An 18769-nucleotide genomic window follows, 5' to 3' on the forward strand; every position below is an offset into this window, starting at 1 on the left:
ACACTGTTGCAAGGGCTTTTTTCTTGTTTAATTATAGACAAGAGGGGGTTGAGAGAAGCAGAACAGGAATTGTAATCCCAGAATGACAGAACATTCTGAGTTTAAAGGGAAACACAGGATCACCAATGAATGTTTGGACAGAGACTCCAGAACTGTGGTTTTGGGTGGTCAGTGTCTCTGCTGGGAGCCTCCCAAAGGGCCTTCAGCCACTCCTCAGCCCTGGGCAGCAGCAGCATCACCTCTGCAGGGCCCAGCAGGGCTCTCCTGAGCTGCCCTTGCCCAGCTGCACACAGAGCCTGCCCCAGCCAGGGTCCTGCACACAGGCAGGTTTCTGTAGGGCCGGGCCGAGGGCACACAGGGTGGGATGGGCTCTGTGAGCGCTGGCAGGGACAAGGCACCTCTCAGGAGGGGATGTCCAGGCCCAGGGAGATGCTCAGGGAAGCAGAGGGGGCTGAGCAGAGCAGTGCTGGGGGAACAAGCCCATCCAGCCCCTCACCTTCCCTCAGCCACAAGGAATCCTTTGCCTCTCTCAACTCTCAGTGGCAAACTCTGAGTGCAGCAGGAATGCTGGGGATTTCTGACCTCAGAGAGAAAGGAATGATCTATGGGTAGAATAACAATTCCTTAAACCAACTCCTGCCATCTTTTTCCCCTAGAAGTGAGCATGCAGATGGTACCAAGCCTTTCTGCATTAGAAGTGATTCCCCTGACAAATCCTGAATATCCAGCCTTGTCCCTCTGCCACAGGGCCACAAACCCAGGGCAGCAGGGCAGAGATGGCTCCTCGAGAGCCCCCACGAACAGGCCTGGCTGCTTCTGGCACACTCAGCCAGCACAACTGGAGCTCAGGCAGGGACCTGGGTGAAGGTTTCCCAGAGCAGGAACAAGGGAGGGTGAGTTCCAGCAGGACAGCCTACAGGGAATGGCCCAGGTTTGGCTCCAAGCAGCCTCTCCTGACTTGTCCCTGTCCTTTCTCCATGAACAGGTGCCCATGTGCAGCCACAGCAAATGTCCAACAGCAGCTCCATCAGCCACTTCCTCCTGCTGGCACTGGCAGACACGCGGCAGCTGCAGCTCCTGCACTTCTGCCTCTTCCTGGGCATCTCCCTGGCTGCCCTCCTGGGCAACGGCCTCATCATCAGCGCCGTAGCCTGCGGCCACCACCTGCACACGCCCATGTTCTTCTTCCTGCTCAACCTGGCCCTCAGCGACCTGGGCTCCATCTGCACCACTGTCCCCAAAGCCATGCACAATTCCCTCTGGGACACCAGGAACATCTCCTACATAGGATGTGCTGCACAGCTTTTTTTTTTTGCCTTCTTCATTGGATCAGAGTTTTCTCTCCTGACCATCATGTGTTACGACCGCTATGTGTCCATCTGCAAACCCCTGCACTACGGGACCCTCCTGGGCAGCAGAGCTTGTGCCCACATGGCAGCAGCTGCCTGGGCCAGTGCCTTTCTCAATGCTCTCATGCTCACGGCCAATACGTTTTCCCTGCCCCTGTGCCACGGCAATGCCCTGGGCCAGTTCTTCTGTGAAATCCCACAGATCATCAAACTCTCCTGCTCTAAATCCTACCTCAGTGAACTTGAGCTCATTTCTGTTAGTGCCTGTTTGGTATTTGGGTGTTTTGTGTTCATTGTTTTCTCCTATGTGCAGATCTTCAGGGCTGTGCTGAGGATCCCCTCTGAGCAGGGACGGCACAAAGCCTTTTCCACCTGCCTCCCTCCCCTGGCTGTGGTCTCCCTGTTTGTCAGTACTATAATGTTTGCTCACCTGAAGCCCCATTCCATCTCCTCCCCATCCCTGGACTTGTCAGTGTCAGTTCTGTACTCAGTGGTGCCTCCAGCCCTGAACCCCCTCATCTACAGCCTGAGGAACCAGGAACTCAAGGATGCAGTGAGGAGACTGATGACTGGATGCTTTCAGGCCAATTGCTGTAAATCACATGTAATAAAAGTCATCTTTGATACTTCTTGTTGGTTTCATTTCAGAGGTTCTTTTTCTTTGTTTTACTTTTTTCATATTTTCCACAAAGAAGTATCATTTTTTGTGCCATTTCTCATTTTGTTTGCCTGCACCTACCCGGTGGCCTCAGACGCTGTCAATGAGGGGCTGTGCTTTCAGGGCCTTTAAAGAAACTAAAGACTCTCCCAGCAGAGTGTTCTGCAGAGATGCCCTTTTGTTGCCTTCTCTGGAGCTGCAGCAGTAATGTCTGTGTGCAGAGCTGGGGCAGATCAGGGCTGGCACAGCAGCTGTGCCCAGGAGCAGCAGCACTTGGTGCTGCCAGTGCTGCTCCCGTGGCCCTGCCCCGCTGCCCTGGTGGCCCTGGTGTTGCTGCAGGGCCTGAGTGCTCTCGGGGCCGGGCACAGTCCTGGGGGTGGCAATGCCGGGGCTGCAGCAGGGACAGGCCATGGGCACTGCTGGGGCAGCGCTGACGCCTCAGGCCAGGGCCTGGGGGCTCCAGGCTCCTTGCCCAGGCTCTCTCAAGAACACGGCCAGGCCAATGCTCAGCACAGAAAACCCCCGTGAGCATCCCCAGGCTGGGTGTGGGCAGGCTGGGGGCAAACGGCATGGCTGGTGCTCTGCAAGGGCCCTGGGGGAGACGGGAAGGAGCAGCAGAGCAGGGGCTGATCCATCCCCAGTGCGCTGCACAGCCCAGGGCAGCGTCCCAGAGCATCCTCATGGAGCTGCCAACAACATCCCACCTCTGCAGCCCTGGCCTCTCCCCCAGCTCACAGAGGTGCCGCATCCTTGCAGGCACAGACACAGCAGCACTGGCTCAGCAGCCCCTGTTTGCATTGCACACAGCAGGCGGGAGCACCCCCATGCTGGTGCACTTGGACATGAACCTGAGGCAGCACAAATGCCATCAGCCCCTGAAGCCAGGAAGGGCTGGGGGATGCCAGGGAAACCACTCAGCTTTGTCCTGGCCTCTGCAGTCAGCCAGAGAGTTTGTTCCCATCAGCTGGGAGTTTCCTGTCCCACTGCAGACGCTGCTGCTCAGAGCCAGGGCTGCCTGGCAGCCACCCCCAAACTGCCCTGAGCATTTCCTTGGCTTCACCTTTGCTTTCTTTACTCTTCCTGCTACAAATTTCTTCCTGTTGTCCACCCCTGTTCCCTCCCCTGCACACAGCCCATCCCTGTTTGCCCTTTCCTCTGTGGCCCCACTCTCCATTGCAGTTCCTGACTTGGCACCATGGGAACGTCCCTTGGGGAGCAGGATCATCCCACAAGAGCTGCAGGAATTGCCTGCAGGTTCCTGCAGTGCCTGGTACTGCTCCCTTGCCAGAGGCACCCCAGGCCAGGGGGGCACATCTGGGCTGCTGTGTGTGGCTGTGGGGCTCCCTGTTCTGGGCAGTGAGGAGGAGCTGCAGAGGCTCTGCAGGACTGACAGGATGGGCTTTGGGGCTGTGAGGAGAAGCTGAGGGACCTGGGCTGCTGGAACTTCTGAAGAGGAGGCCCAGGGCTACTCCTGCAACTGCTCCAAGGGTGGTTTCAGAGAATCCCAGAATCAGCAAGGTTGGAAAAGACCTTGGAGATTATCAAGTCCAATCTTTGCCCTGACACCACCTTGTCTCCTCTGATGCTTTTCTTCTCCAGGATCAACAACCACAACTCACAGTTCCATGCGGCACCACAGTGTCACAATTGTTCCTTCAGTTCCCAGAGTCCTTGCAATGCAGCAATGGCCCCTTGATTCCATTGCCCCCAAGCTCTCCCAAGGGTCTCCTTGGTTCCACAGTGTCACAATGGCCTCTTGGTTCCACAGGCCCTGCAGGGTCACAGTGGCCTCTGTGGTCCCACCAGGACCCAGACTGTCACAATGCACTCCTTGTTTCCATTCAGCCCCACTGTGTCCTGATGGCCCCGTGGCTCTGTGGTGCCATGTCAGACACAGTGTCACCATGGTCCTCTCAGTGCCACCAGGCCCCGCAGTGTCACAATGGCCCATTGCTTCCCCAGGGCCCTGCAGTGTCACAATCATCAAAGAATCAACCAGGCTGGAAAAGACCTTGGAGAGCATTGAGTCCAACCTGGGACCCAAGACCACCTTGTCACCCAGACCATGGCACTGAGTGCCACATCCAATCTTTCCTGAAACACTTCCAGGGACAGTGACTCACCCACCTCCTTGGGCAGCCCATTACAATGCCCAATCCCCCTTTGTGTGAAGAATATTTCCTGATGTCCAGCCTAAACATCCCCTGGTGCAGCTGAAGGCTGTGTCCTCTTGTCCTGTCCCTGTTTTCTGGGAAAAGAGCCTGACCCCCACCTGGCTGCACCCTCCTGTCAGGGAGTTGTAGAGAGTGATGAGGTCTCCCCTGACCCTCTTCTTTTCCAGGATAAACAATCCCAGCTCCCTCAGCCACTCCTCACAGGACTTGTGCTCCAGACCCCTCCCCAGCCTTCTTGCCCTTCTCTGGACAAGCTCCAACCCCTCCAGGTCCTTCCTAAATTGGAGGGCCAGAACTGGACGCGGCACTCGAGGTGCTGACCAAACACTGATGAGCACAGGGGAAGAATCACTGCCCTGCTCCTGCTGGCCACACCATTCCTGATTGATAGGAGTGCAAAGGGCTGCATGAGGGAAATGGTGGGGAGGGAGTGGGGCAAAGTGTTATTGATTGTCAGTGAAGGGTCTTGATTTTCATATATATTCAAACTACATTAGAAGCTCCTGTGGGTAAATATCAATTTGAGATTGTTGATATCAATATAAAAACAGGAAGAGAAAGAAGAAGAAAAAATTCTCTCTGCATTGTTTTCAATATCGCATATTCACTTCTGAAATCTGCCTAATTAACCACAGAAGAATGAAGACTTAAATTATTCCCACAAGTTTCTCTGTTTTGTGCATTTGTACAAATGTTTATGAGCTTTTCTTACTAAATTCCTGAAATAAAGATCTCAAGAAAGAAGAGGCCTCTGGAGTACTAAAATTCACCAGCAGCCTCCAGGAGGCTGAGGATCCATCCCCATCAGAGCAGCAATGAGCAGAAATGGGCACAGCTCTGTGGCTGCCCCAGCTCTGGGATGGGCCCTGGGCCTGGAGCAGGAGCAGCTCTGGAGGGCCCCAGGGCCGGGGCTCTTGTGCTGGCCTGGGCAGATGGGATGGCAGGAGGGGCTGCAGAGCTCTCAGCACCTCAGGCAGAGGGGAGCAGGGCAGCCAGGGAGCTCCTTTGGCCTTGGCCAAGCCCCTTCCCCCATGGTGGGGCTGAGTCCTGGCTGAGCTGCAGCTGCTGCTGTGCCCTTGGCAGGGGCTGAGGCCGTGGGGCAGTGCCCAGAGCAGCCTGGGCTGAGCAGAGCTGTGGGGCCAGAGCCGGCTGGGCTGTGCTGGGGAGAGGCCCTTGGTGCTGCCCAGAGCTCAGGGCAGCTGGCAGAGCTGGCAGGGAGCTGGGCTGGGCTGGGAGAGCCTGGCACAGAAACCATCAGTGTCCATCTCAGCCTGGCTGAGCGGGCAGGGGCAGGACTCAGCCCAGGCCTTGTGGGGCAGGGCCAGCGCCTGGGCAGGCATTGCAAACAGGCAAGAGCCCGAGAGAGGAGGCTGCTCTGTGCCCTTGGGGCACGGACAGAGCAGGGAGGGGCCCAGGACATTTGTCAGCGCCAGCCTCTGTCTGTGCCAGCCCTGGGCAGCCCTGGCTGCTGAGCCCAGCTCTGCCCTGGGCTGAGTTTGGCTGTGGCCCAGCTCCATCCTCCTGCGGGGCTCAGGGCCTGTTCCCGGCCATGGCCAGCCCTGGCCGCCTCTCTGCTGGCCCCGAGGCCGGCAGAGCCCGGGCAGGGCTGTCTGTGCAGCCCCACAGGTGCCACGGGCTCGGCAGGAGCTGGCAGAGGCTGCCCAGCAGGGAGGCCATGGGGCACAGAGCCCCAAGGCTGCCCAGGGCCCCACGGCACAGGGGCCGTTCCCAGCCGCAATGCTCCTGTCCTGGGCTGGGCTGCACAGGGGCTGTGGCACCATGGCTGGGCCAGCACAGGGCCACCGAGGGGCCACGCAGCCGCTGCCGGGGCTGGCAGCAAGGCCGGGCACAGACAAGGAATTGCTGAGCATGGCCTGCACTGGCCAGGGCTGCCTGTGCCCAAGGCAGAGCTCAGCTGCCCTTGGGGCTGCAGGAACACTCAGGAGCCCAAAGAGCCTCCATGGCTGTGCTGGAGACCAAGGCTGGAGCAGGGAAATGCAGAGCTGCTGTGCCATGGGGAGGGCATGGAATTCCAGCACAAACCTCAGCTCTCTGATGATCCCAGCACCGTGCTGGGCCCTGTTCCAGACTGGAGCAGAGCAGATGTTGATGGCACAGGAGCCCTGCGGGCTGGCAGGGACCTGCAACTTGCAAGGTGCTCTGCTCTCCCTCAGCTCCTCTCTGAGAGATCCAATCCCAGCTGGGCACCTCAGGGCACAAGTGGCACTGCCTGTCCATGGGCACACAGCTGATGTCTGTCTGGAAAGGGGCACAGGTTTTCATACTTGTACATTTCATATTATGGACGCAAAATTTTATTAACTGGGTCACTTCAGTACTTCTAAGAAAGACCAAAGTTTTCTGTCCAGGAACAAGAATTTCCTGTAAGTGTACTAATGGCAGGAGGAGAAATACTGTCATTGCCTTCTACTTGTGTCACCAATATTCTGTTTATTCCATGCTCCCCCTCTTCCTTCAGGTGTTTCCAGCTCTCCTGTTTAAATTGCCATGTCTAAGGACATCTCTTCACTAGGCCAGCTGGATCTATGTACTTCCTGCTGCTCCCAGATTTCCTTCACCAGATGCTTTCTGGTCATTCAAGTGCCTCTCAACTGACTGGTTTAATGGTTTGAGCTTCAGGGAGTTGTCCAATCTTTCTGAAGTTAATACAAATATCGTATCAGTCAACATCCTTATTCTGCTTATATCTATCAAAGAACTACCTTTTCTTATGTCTTTATCTGAAGCTGTTCCTGCATGGAAATCCCTTGGGGATGGGGGACATGTCAGATGCTGCTGGGACATCACAGAGAGCTGAGGGAAGAGCTGTGATGGTTATTTAACTGTTCAAAGGTTCAACTTGTTTTTGTTGGCAAGAAACCTTTCTGTGCCTCTGAGTGTCACCATCCCTGAGCACAAAGGACACAAACCTGATGAGTTGTGGTTCCCACTGCAGGGGCTGCACTTGGACCTTGTCTGTGCACAGGAGAGCTCTTCATCCACTTTCCCTCTTTTCCTCCCTTTGGCCATGGAGGCAGCTCCTGCCTTCAGCCCGTGACTCATGTGTGCAAAGAGCAAATCTGGGCAGAACCGGGGCAGGGAGGGTTTGGGGGGACCTTGGGATCTGTGCTGGGCACAGAAGGTGTTTTCCATTGCTCTGAGACTGTCTGCTGTGCACAGTGGATTTAATATCCAGCAGAGGAATGACTTTTGCATTTGATGGAGCTGTGCCTTCCCTTGGCTTTGTTGGCTGGCAATAAATGAACATCCCTCTGTGTCTGGGGCAGCTCCTTCTCCAAAGAAAGCAGGTGGGAGTTGGAGCCCAGGAGCTGAAACCTGCAGGTGCAGCCTGGGCTGGAGGGAGCTCAGATTTGCACAAGGCTGCTCTGAGTGCCAGGGCTGGGATGGGGGAAATGGTGGGGTGGGGGTAGGGACAGAGTCTGATGGATTGTCAGCCACAAAGGGTCTTGATTTATCTTCACCAACTTTAAGCCTGTTGTATTTTAAGTTAATCAAAATGTTCAAGAGGAGAGAAGTAGAAGATGAAGACACAGAAAGAGAGAAAGACAAAATAGATACAGAGAAGCTCACATACAGCTACCAACAGCAATGTTCAGATGGAAATTCCAAAAGGAGGTAGGGTCAAGATGTGTGCTTGCCTTGTGGTCAGCCTTAAATACCCCTTGGTCTTCCTGGGCCCTTCTCCCAGGTGGGACTTGGGGTCATTTGGTCACTCAGGAGCTGGGCTGGGGCTCCAGAGGTGGCTGTGGAGCATTGCCTGTGCTGTGCCAGGGATTGGCAGACACTGCTGGGCTGGGATAGAGGCTCTGGGGGGATTGGGGTTCCAGGGCAGGGCAGTGTTGGGGTTCCAGGGCAGGGCAAGGCTGGACCTGCCCCTTCTCCCCACACATGAAATGTTTCCAGCCAACAATCTCCTCTAGTTCTGTAACAATAGGCACTGTTGGAGGTGAGCCAGAAATTTGGCCATGGGTGCCTGGAGAAGGACAGTTCTGTTCCTTAGGAAGGAAAGCATGGAGCCCTAGTGTTTGGAAGGCAGGTGAGAGCCTCACTAGGCCAAGGCCAGCCAGAATTGTCAGATTTTGCCTGGGAGCACTTTTTGGAGATAGGGAACTTTGGCGGTGGAAGCCAGTCTCATTCATGGGCACCTTGAGAAGCAGAACAGTTCTTACCCATAAGAAAGAAGAGCACAGACCCTCCCCAGATGAAAAGTGACCTTCATGAAACCACTGCCAAATAGACCTGTCCAGACAATATTCCTATGGGAACAATCCCTGGATATAAGGAAATTTTGAAGTAAAATCCCGATTTTGTCCATGGGTGCTTGGAGGAGAAACAGAGGTCTTTTCCATAGGAAGGAAAACATGGAGTCCCATAGTTTAATTAGCATGAAGAGACCCTCAACATGCCCAGGTCAGCTGGACCAGTCAGGTGGCCCCTGGGAGGCCAAGCCAGGCCTGTTCCATGTTCCCTTGGTTTAATGGGGCCCTGTAGTGTCATAATGGTGCCTTGCCCTCCTTGTCCTTTTGTCACACAAACACACACACACACACACACACACACACACACACAGTTCTCGGTTCATTTCTGGTTTGATTGCCTGGATTTTGTTTGGTTTTGTTGTTGCTTTGTTTCCTTGCTGTGCCTGAAGTGTCCAGTCAGGGGCAGAGGGACTCTTGCCAAGGAACTTTGTGCTGATGTCACTTTAATATTAAATCTGGTTTTTGCTGGGGATTTTCCCAGCGCTCTGAAGCCCTTGTTGATCACAGGGTGAAGGAGCCCTGGCCCAGGCTCTGGCCCTGGGGGACACGGGGACGCTGCCGGGGGGTCCCTGTCCCCCTGTCCCACCCCCCATGGCTCCAGCCCTCGTCCCCGTGTCAGGCTCTGGGGTTGATCTCATGGAACATCCTCTGGGGGAGGCTGCGGCACCGGGGGTGGGGGAACCTGGGGGGACAGGGGACCCCGCTGTGCACGAGCAGCGTTGGACTTCTCTGGGGGAACTGGGAGGGGACTGGGGCAGAGTGACCTCCCCAGTGACCTCACACAGCCCCTGTGATGTCACATAGCCATCTCTGTGATGTCACAAAGCCCTTGTAATGTCACAGAGCCAACTCTATGATGTCACCCTGTGATGCCATACAGCAGTGCTGTGATGTCACAGAAGATTGTGATGTTACCAAGTCACCCTGTGAAGTCACAGTCTGTTCTGTGCTGTCACAACCTGCTCTATGATGTTACACAGCCACCTGGTGATGTCACAACCCTCTCTCTGATGCCACAGACCCACCCACTATGATGACAAAGGCCTCTATGGCCTCAACCTATTCTGTGACATCACAGCCAGCTCTGTGATGCCACTACCCCCTCAATGATGTCACAAAACCCTCAAGATCTCAGTTACATTGAAACATTGAAGTTTCTTGAAATTTGAAGAGATCCCTGTGAGGAAAATATCTGAGAAAGTGTCCCCAGGTTCCAGTCAGAGCAGAACACTGGAGGCACTGATGACAGCTGGGGACAAGCAAGGGGAAGGTGTCTCTGGTGCTGAGCAAACCTGGATGTGTTTCAGGAATGCAAAGGGCCCAGGCCTGAGCCCCAGCCCCTGGCAAGGCAGATCCTGTCCCTCCCTCATTGCTCAGGGCTCTTCCCGGGATGGGCACTGGCATGTGGGGATGTGCAGTGCCAAGGGCAGGACCATGGGGCGGCCCCTGCCAGGCTGCTGAGCAGGGACAAGGAGGCACTGAGGCCCCAGGGCTGCAAGGGTCACTTGTCCCCTGGTGGCCTGTCTTGGTTCGACAAGACAGGAGCCTGTGAAAGAGGGCAAAGCCTCCTGTGCAATGGAGAACGGCAAACCCCCCTCCCTCTGAATTACCAGGATCTTTAAATTAAAAGGCTCTCAGGCAAAGATATGGGAGTGGGAGTAACAATTCTTTACTAGGAGAAAACTAGACAACAATTTAAAAAGGCAAATGCAATCGGTACAAACAAAACCAGTGAAAGAAAAAGTCCAGAACCTGAGGGGTGCCAGTATCAGTTCCGCTGGGACAATTGCTTCCCTTGCAGTGACTGATGAATTGTAGCTGCAGTGGTGATCTTTAGAAGGGTATAGTTTTCCTCTGAAGATCTGGTGGCAGTGGGGCCGGTCTTCCTCTGCGCCGGGGTTGCCTCTGAGCTCCGCTGCCGTCGCCTCAGCGCGCTCCGGCGGCTTTGCTGTGAGTGCCGCCAAAGAGAGAGAGAGAGAGCTGCGAGCTGCTTCTCCGGGAATCCCACGAAGAGAGCGAGGGAGAGCTGCTTCTCTCGGAGTCCCGCCCAGAGAGCTGCCTCCTCTCCCCAAAAAGCTACCCCTTTAAACAACAATAGAGTGCTTGGCTTCCCCCCTCTGGGTGGGACCCCTCACGGTGTTACATTTACCAGCCCTGTATTGGATCAGTCAATGGTGTATAAACAAACCATTGCCTCTACAGGGCAAACCATTGTCTCTGAGAGAGATAACAAAAACCTGTCCAACCGGTTTGCCTTCAACAGATGGCAAATGGAATACAAGCTTATCTTACAACCCAGGACATGGCCTCAGGCCCAGGGCCAGCAGCCATGGCCAAAGGGCTGCACAGGTTGGCTCTGTCAGGGCCTTGCAGCTGCTGCACATCCCTGAGCCCTCTGCAGCCCAGGCTGTCCCACGGTGTCCCTGCCCTGCGCCTCTGTCCCTGCAGGCTGTCGTCACCCCCGGCTGCCCCACCTCGCTGGCCCTTCCTTTGCTGGCAGCTCTGCCTCCTGCTGCCCCTGCCTGGCCACGCAAAGCCTTGGCCTGATACCAAAAGTGTTAATTCCATTTTTACCGTGCCTGGGAACTTTTAACACAGGAACAAGGCGTGCAGGAGCTGCTTTTCCACCAAGGACAGTTGGAAGTGTAGAAGACATCTGGCTCAAGAATGCAGTGATAGAAAAAGCAAGGACTGAACCTGGGAACTTGGGGTGGGTTTTATGGAAATGAGTAAATTGTAATACATATTTAGTGACTGTGTATAAGCAACACACTGGTAGAGTTACGTGTCCACATAAGGGTAGGAGTTATCCCTCACTAGACCCAAGGCCTGAATAAATGATCCCCTCTTAAATAGCAAATTAGTGTTAAGGAGTCTTGTTCTGATATTTCAGAGATTTGGTGGCCATGGGGCCTCACAGAACCCAGGAGTCAGCTGTGACTCTGTGCAAACTCATGGAACAAAGGGCCCATGGTGACACAGCGGAACCCCATGGAACCAAAATCCATTTTGGCACACTGGGGCCACATTGAACCAATGGCCCATTGTGACACCACGGATCCAAGGAGACCATTGTGACCCTGAGAAACCTCTTGGAACCAAGGGGCCATTCTGACACAGCAAGGCCTCGTGGAACCACAGGTCCATTGTGACACTGCAAGGTCACACGGAAGCAAGGTGGCCCTGGAACCAAGGTTCTACCATGGAACCTCATGGAACAAAGGGACCATGGTGACACTGTGGAACCAGGGAGACTGTTTTTGGCAGTAGGAAAGCTCATGGAACCCCAAGTCCATTGTGACACAGCGAGGCCTCATGGAACCAAGGGACCATTGTTAAACTGTGTGGCCTCATGGAACCATGAGCCATTGGGACACAGCGTGGCACCTCATGGAGCCAAGAGTCCATTGTGACACTGTGGGGCCCTGTGTAACTAGGGGGAGCACAGTGACTTTGTGGGGCCTCATGGAACAATGGAGACTGTTCTGACACTTTGGGACCCACTGGAACCAGGGGTCCATGAGAGCAGGCAGGGCCTCATGGAATCAAGGGGACTGCAGTGAACACTGTGGGTCTCCGTGGGGTGAAGGGTCCAATGGAACCATTGTGTCACCATTGTGTCACCATTGTGTCACCATTGTGTCACTCTGGGGCATCCTGGAACCAAAGGTCCATTGTGACCCAGCAGGGCCTCATGGAAGCATGGAGACCATTCCTACATTTTGAGGCCTTGTGAAACCAAAGGGCCTCTGTGGCACTGCAGAGCCTCGTGGGGCCAAGGGGACCATCGTGACACTGTGGGGCTCAGTGAAACCAATGGTCTGTTGTCACACTGCCAGGCCTTAGGTGTGGGTGTTCTGCTTGTTTTTTCTACCTGTGTCCTGGTCAGGATTGAAGATACTTGAGACAATAGTTCGTGTTCAGACTCAGGTGCTTCTTGTTTCTCATCAGTGTTGCAACCTCACAACTGTGAGTTCTGCAGTCTTTCATTAGCAAGTCATAAAATGACCAAATATCTCTTGTTAAGAGGTCTTTTAAAACTATCTAATCAAGAAATGACACCTAAATTATTTTCCCTTTTAACCCAATAACTGATCCCTCGAAGCCAGCAGTGCAGACTTTTCTCTCCAATCACAAAATATCACCCAAACCCATGAAGAAGGAGGTAAGAAGAAGGTAAATGAGAAGAACCTGTCTCCACCCTAAAACCTCCATATTGCTTCATATTTATTACTGTGTTCTAAACCCCCAAACTCTAATTTTCCCACCCTGTGGTAGTATACACCTCTAACCAACTGCACACCTGTAACCCCAGTGCTATTAATCAATTTTGGAAGCCTTCTCCACAGCCTCAGGTCAAATGCAGTGTTCTCTTGCAAGTCTGTGCTTTTCAGCACAGCCAGTTTAACATTCTCAGCATCCAGGGTTCCAACATTCATGGAATCAGGGACACTCTTGTGACACTAAAGGCCTCACTGAACCATTGTGACACCACAAGGCCCCATTGAACCGAGGGGCCATTGTGACACTGTGGAGTGTTGGCAGGCCAAGGGGCAGCTGTCACACTGAGTGGCACCATGGAACCAAGGAGCTACAGGGCCCCATGAAACTAAGGATTCATGGAACAGTGTGGGACCCCACGGAACCAAAGGTCCATGGTGACATTGTGGGGACTGTTGGAATCCTGGAGGCCATTCTGACACTTTGAGGCCTCGTTGAATCAAGAGGATCTGCAGGGCCCCATGGAGCCAAGGAGACCCTTCTGACACTGTGAGTGCCCATGGAACCAAGGGTCCATTGTGATCCTGTGGCACCAAGGAGACCCCTGTGACCCTGCAAGGCCTCATGGAAGCAAGGGACCATTGTGACACTATGGAGCCCCATGGAAACAAGAGGCCAGTGTGACACATCTGGGCCTCATGGAACCAAGGATCCAATATGACACCACCAGTGTGACACTGCAGGGCCCTATGGAAACAAGGGGCCGGTGTGACACTGCAGGGCCCCATGGATCCAAGGGAACAGGTCACAGGTCTGGTTGTCTTGGCCTGACTGGTCCAACTGACCTTGGCATATCGAGGGTTTCTTCTCATGTACCCCTGAAACAGAGCCCTGGGGCTCTGGGCTTTCCTTACAATGGAAAAGAACTGCCCTTCTCCTTCATACATCCATGGCCAAAATGGAATTCCCCCTCCAAAATTCCCACTATTCAGGGGTTGCTCCTAAACAAAAGCTGCTATTACCAACAAGTGTGTTTGACCTTTTCTTCCTGAGAGCTGGCTCTCACCTGCCTTCAAACACTGAGGCTCTGTGCTTTTCTGCCTGTGGAAAAGAACCATCCCTCCTGCACAGGCAACCATGGCCAGAATGGGTATTTTTCCTCCAAAATTCCCTACATGCAAGGGTTTCTCCCAGACAAAACCTGCCAGGACAGACTGCCCAGGCTTGTCTTGGCCTCTGGTGGTCTCCCTATTCTGCCCTGCAACACTGGGGCTCTGCCCTTTCCTTCCTATAAAAAACAACCATGCTTCTTCATCCTTCATCCATCTCCTTCTTTCAGCCAGGTGTCCATGGCCAAAATTTGGATTCCACCTCCAGAAGCCCTATAGTCAAAGATTGCTCCTACACAAAAGCTGCCATTACAGACAGGTCTGGCTGGCCTTGGCATCCTTAGGTGGGGTCTCACCTGCCTTCCAAACACAGGGGATCCATGCTTCCCTTCCTATGGAAAAGAACTGGCCTTCTCCTCCAGGCACAAATGGCTGAAATTGGGATTCTACAGTCACAATTCCAAATATCCAAGGGTTGGTCACAGACAAACCTGCCAGGACAGACAGGTCTGCCTGGCCTTGGCCTCAGGTGACTGCAGAGTTCATCAGATCCTGAAACACAGGGGCTCTGTGGTTTCCTTTCTGTGAGACCATTGTGACACTGTGGGGCCTTGTGGAACCCAAGGGCCATTGTCACTCTGCGGGGCCTCATGGAAGGAAGGGGCCACACTTCAGAAGCAAGCAGAACATTGGGACACTGCAGAGCTCCATGAAACCAAGGGAACAGGGAACAGGTCTGGCTGGCTTGGCCTCCCAGGGGCCACCTGACAGGTCCAGCTGATCTTGGAATATTGAGGGCTGCCTCTCATCAGCTCCTGGAGAACTGGGGCTCTGTGCTTTCCTTCCTATGGAAAAGAACCATCCATCTTTCCAGGTGCCCATGGCCAAAATGGATACTCCTCCTGAAAACTTTCATATATGCAAGAGTAATCCCACCCAAAATCTGCCAGGACAGACAGCTCTGGCTGGCCTTGGCCTCTGGTGGTCACATCTCATCTCAAGAAAGCCTTTGAAAGCCTTTGAAAGCATTTGAACAGGTTTGGCTGCTGGAGCATCAATGAGTCTCTCATTCTCTGAAAAATGCAGATGCTCTTCTGATCCTATGTATATTTTTTTCTCATTGTGCATTATGTGTGAAATATAATTTTCAGCTAAAAAATATTATTCTTATCACTCTCACAGTGTTATATGACACTAAATACCTCATCTACATATAGATCCAGGTCACCCGTATAAGCAAACCCAAGGAAGAGTCCACCAGGAATTATTTGTCCCTGCTCCCATCTGTCACATCTCCTCTGGAGCTGGAGGTGCAGCCCCAGCACTTGGGAGGGCTCAGTGGGTCACAAGCTCAGCTCCCACACAGAGAACTTGTGGACCTTGGATGCTTTTCCTGCCCCTGCCCGCTCAGCCAGGCTGAGATGGACACTGATGGTTTCTGTGCCAGGCTCTCCCAGCCCAGCCCGGCTCCCTGCCAGCTCTGCCAGCTGCCCTGAGCTCTGGGCAGCACCAAGGGCCTCTCCCCAGCACAGCCCAGCCGGCTCTGGCCCCACAGCTCTGCTCAGCCCAGGCTGCTCTGGGCACTGCCCCACGGCCTCAGCCCCTGCCAAGGGCACAGCAGCAGCTGCAGCTCAGCCAGGACTCAGCCCCACCATGGGGGAAGGGGCTTGGCCAAGGCCAAAGGAGCTCCCTGGCTGCCCTGCTCCCCTCTGCCTGAGGTGCTGAGAGCTCTGCAGCCCCTCCTGCCATCCCATCTGCCCAGGCCAGCACAAGAGCCCCGGCCCTGGGGCCCTCCAGAGCTGCTCCTGCTCCAGGCCCAGGGCCCATCCCAGAGCTGGGGCAGCCACAGAGCTGTGCCCATTTCTGCTCATTGCTGCTCTGATGGGGATGCATCCTCAGCCCCTTGGAGGCTGCTAATTTTCCTACTCCAGATGCCTCTTCATTCTTGAGCTCTTCAGTTCAGGAATTCAGTGAGGAAAGGCTTATAAACATTTGTTCAAAATGTGGAAACAAGGAAAACCCATGGGAATAATTCAAGTCCTCAATTCTTCTGTGGTTAATTAGACAGATTTCAGAAATGTATACAAAGTGAATATACTATATCGAAAACAGGGCAGAGAGAATTGTTCTTTTCCTGTTAATAGACTGATATCAGCAATGTCCAATTGATATTGACCCCCAGCACCTTTTAACACTGTCTGAACATATATGAAAATCAAAACCCTTCATGGCTGACAATCAATAACACTTTATCCCGACCCCTCCCCACCAATTCCCCCATCCAATCCCTGGCACTCAGAGCAGCTGAGGAATGGAGTCACATCCAGGGGTGTCCCCAGGGCTCAGGACTGGGGCCAGGTCAGTGAAATCTCTTTATTGCTGATCTGGATGAGGCCATCGAGGGCACCCTCAGGCATGGGCCCAGGACAATGGGATGAGGTTCACCAAGGCCAAGGACCGGGTCCTGCCCTGGGCTCACCACCACCCCAAATCCCTGGCCGTGCCCTGCCCCTGATCCCCACAGCCTGTCCTGTTCCCTTCATCCCTGCATTACCAGGGACTTTCTGGGACAAGGGAGCTCTGCTCTGGGGATGGAGGGAGCTCCAAGTGCCACCACTGGAGTGGGAACCACAACTCATCAGGTTTGTGTCCTTTGCGGTCAGGAACTGGTGAGACTCAGAGGCACAGAAAGTTTCTCTTCATGGCCAGCAGACCATTGTAGAACAGGACACAATTTAATAACAATCACGCTCTTCCCTGAGCTATGTGCAACGTCCCAGCACCATCTGATGAGTCCACCATTCACAAGTGATTTACATGCTAAAATTAATTTTAGACAGGAGTGGGGGCAAAACAGCTCAAACAATTCCTGATTTGCAAAGCTGTCAGTGGTGGATGGAGAAGGGAGGTCAGGCTGCTTTTGGTGCTAAGGAAATGCTCAAACCAGCCTGACTCATTTCATCTCCTCCTGGCCTGGCTGATCTCCCCTCTTTCCCCTTACACCCACTGGCTTTTGTGTCCCACCAGGCCCCTGGTGAAGAGCCTGGCTCTTTGTTCTCCATCCCCTCCTCGCTGGCACTGCCAGGCTGGGATGAGGAGCCCCTCAGCCTTCCCTGCTCCAGGCTGGACAAGCCCATCTCCCTTAGCCTCTGCTCTCAGCCCAAGGGCTTCAGTCCACCTTGGAGGCCCTTCTCTAACCCTGCTCCAGCTGCCAGACATATTTCCTGCGCTTGGGATCCCAACCCATGCCACAGGCACCTGGATAAACCACGTCCTTGATGTCCTGGTCACACAGCCCTGGCCCCTTTTCTCCATGTCATGCTCTGGGGTGGATCCTGTGGAACATCCTTTGGTGGAGGCTGTGGCTCCAGGGGGACCGGGGGGACACTGGGGGACAGGGACCCTGCTGGGCGTGAACAGCATTGGACTTGTTGGGAGAAACTGTGAGGGGGAGCTGGGGCAGAGTGACCAACCCAGTGACCTCACAGAGCCCTCCTGGGATGTCACACAGCCCCTCTGTGGTGTCACAGCCTGGTCTGAGATGTCACAGCCCAATCTCCAATGTCACATACCTGGTCTCTGATGTCACAGCCAAATCTGTGATCTCATAGTCTGTTCTGGGATTTGAGATCCCTGTTCTGAGTTGTCCCAAGGATGGCCTATGATGTCATAACCCCTTGATAGCCTCACATAAACCACTCTATGATGTCATGAACCATTCTGTCATAGATCACTCATGGGATGTCATAGCCCACTTTGTGACCTCATGTTTCCAGATGATAAATTGTCTCCCCCAGGTGAGCTGACACCTGGAGCTTGTTCTCCAAAAACCCAGGCCGATAGAAACCACACAATGCCCATTGTGTGAGAAGGGGAACTGGAAGTTCACCAGCCTCAGTGTCCTGCCAGCTCAGCCAGGCCCATGGGAACACTGGGTCCATGACCACCAGGGACCACCAGAGAGACCCCCAGGACAGAAGAACACATGGGTAAAGGGGAGGGGAAATATGTTAATGATTCTGGGGAAATGATTATCAGATGTGTGTTTAGTCCACAACAATCAATGAATATGTGTGCAAAATACAGAATATGAACAGAAACTTTCCTGTACTCAGCATGCTCGGCTTTGGGAGGAGCTATCCCCCGTGCATCCCCTTGAATAAAGAATGCTGCTTCTTAATGCTGCACTGGTGTTAAGGAGTTTTCTGTTTTACTGAATTTTTGGTAACACTCCACTCCCAAGGAAAGCTCTGTCTGCTGCTGCTCACAAACAGAGAAGGGCTGGTGGCAGATGTGGGGGTCGGAGGCTGCCTGGGGCACAGGGACCATGAAATAATCAAGTTTTCAATTATCTGTAAAGGAAGGAGGTGCAGCAACAAAACTTCCACATGGGAATTAGGAAGGGCAGACTTTGGCCTATTTAGGATGCATATTTGGGGAGTAGAAAATTAGGTTCTGATTTTTTTTAAGGAAAACAGCCCTTAAAAGCAAAGGGATCCAGGGAGGATGGACATATTTCCAGAAAGTAATCTTAGGGGCGTAGGAGCAGCCTGTCCCAGTGTTGGAAAAGATGACTTGGTAAGGAAATTTACTGTCCTGGCTGCCCATGGAGCTTTTGTGGTAATTCAGGGGAAAAAAGGACTGTCAACTTAGCAAGTGTTTAAGGGTGTTGTTAGGTCATTCAGAAAAAAAGGAATGAGGTGAAAGTTCAGTTAGAACTTAATCTGGCAGTTTCTGTAAAGAGAATAAAAAATGTGTTTATAAAAAAAAATTATAGCAAAAGGAAGGAGAACTTCTACTCTTTATTTGATGCAGTGGAGAATATAGTAACTAAAGATAAGGAACAGGACAAACCACTTAACGCCTTGTCTCAATTTTCAATATTAGGACAGGTTGTCCTCAGGACAAGAGTTCTCCTGAGCTGGTAGATGGGCACAGGGAGCAGAACAGCCCCCTGTAATCCAGGAGGAAGCAGTTG

At 53.5% G+C, this 18769-nt stretch overlaps 1 protein-coding gene across 1 annotated transcript; it reads left to right on the plus strand.

The window, feature by feature from the left end:
• Positions 1 to 1008: 1008 nt before the first annotated feature.
• LOC144246551 (olfactory receptor 14J1-like) lies at positions 1009 to 17659 on the plus strand. The gene is made up of 3 exons (XM_077784461.1): positions 1009 to 1902; positions 7690 to 7792; positions 17589 to 17659. The coding sequence occupies exons 1-3, from the start codon at positions 1009 to 1011 to the stop codon at positions 17657 to 17659; spliced, it is 1068 nt and encodes a 355-aa protein (XP_077640587.1).
• The last annotated feature ends 1110 nt before the right edge of the window (positions 17660 to 18769 follow it).

This window comes from Lonchura striata, chromosome 6 (assembly GCF_046129695.1).
Source record: "Lonchura striata isolate bLonStr1 chromosome 6, bLonStr1.mat, whole genome shotgun sequence".
Lineage (NCBI taxonomy): Eukaryota > Metazoa > Chordata > Aves > Passeriformes > Estrildidae > Lonchura > Lonchura striata.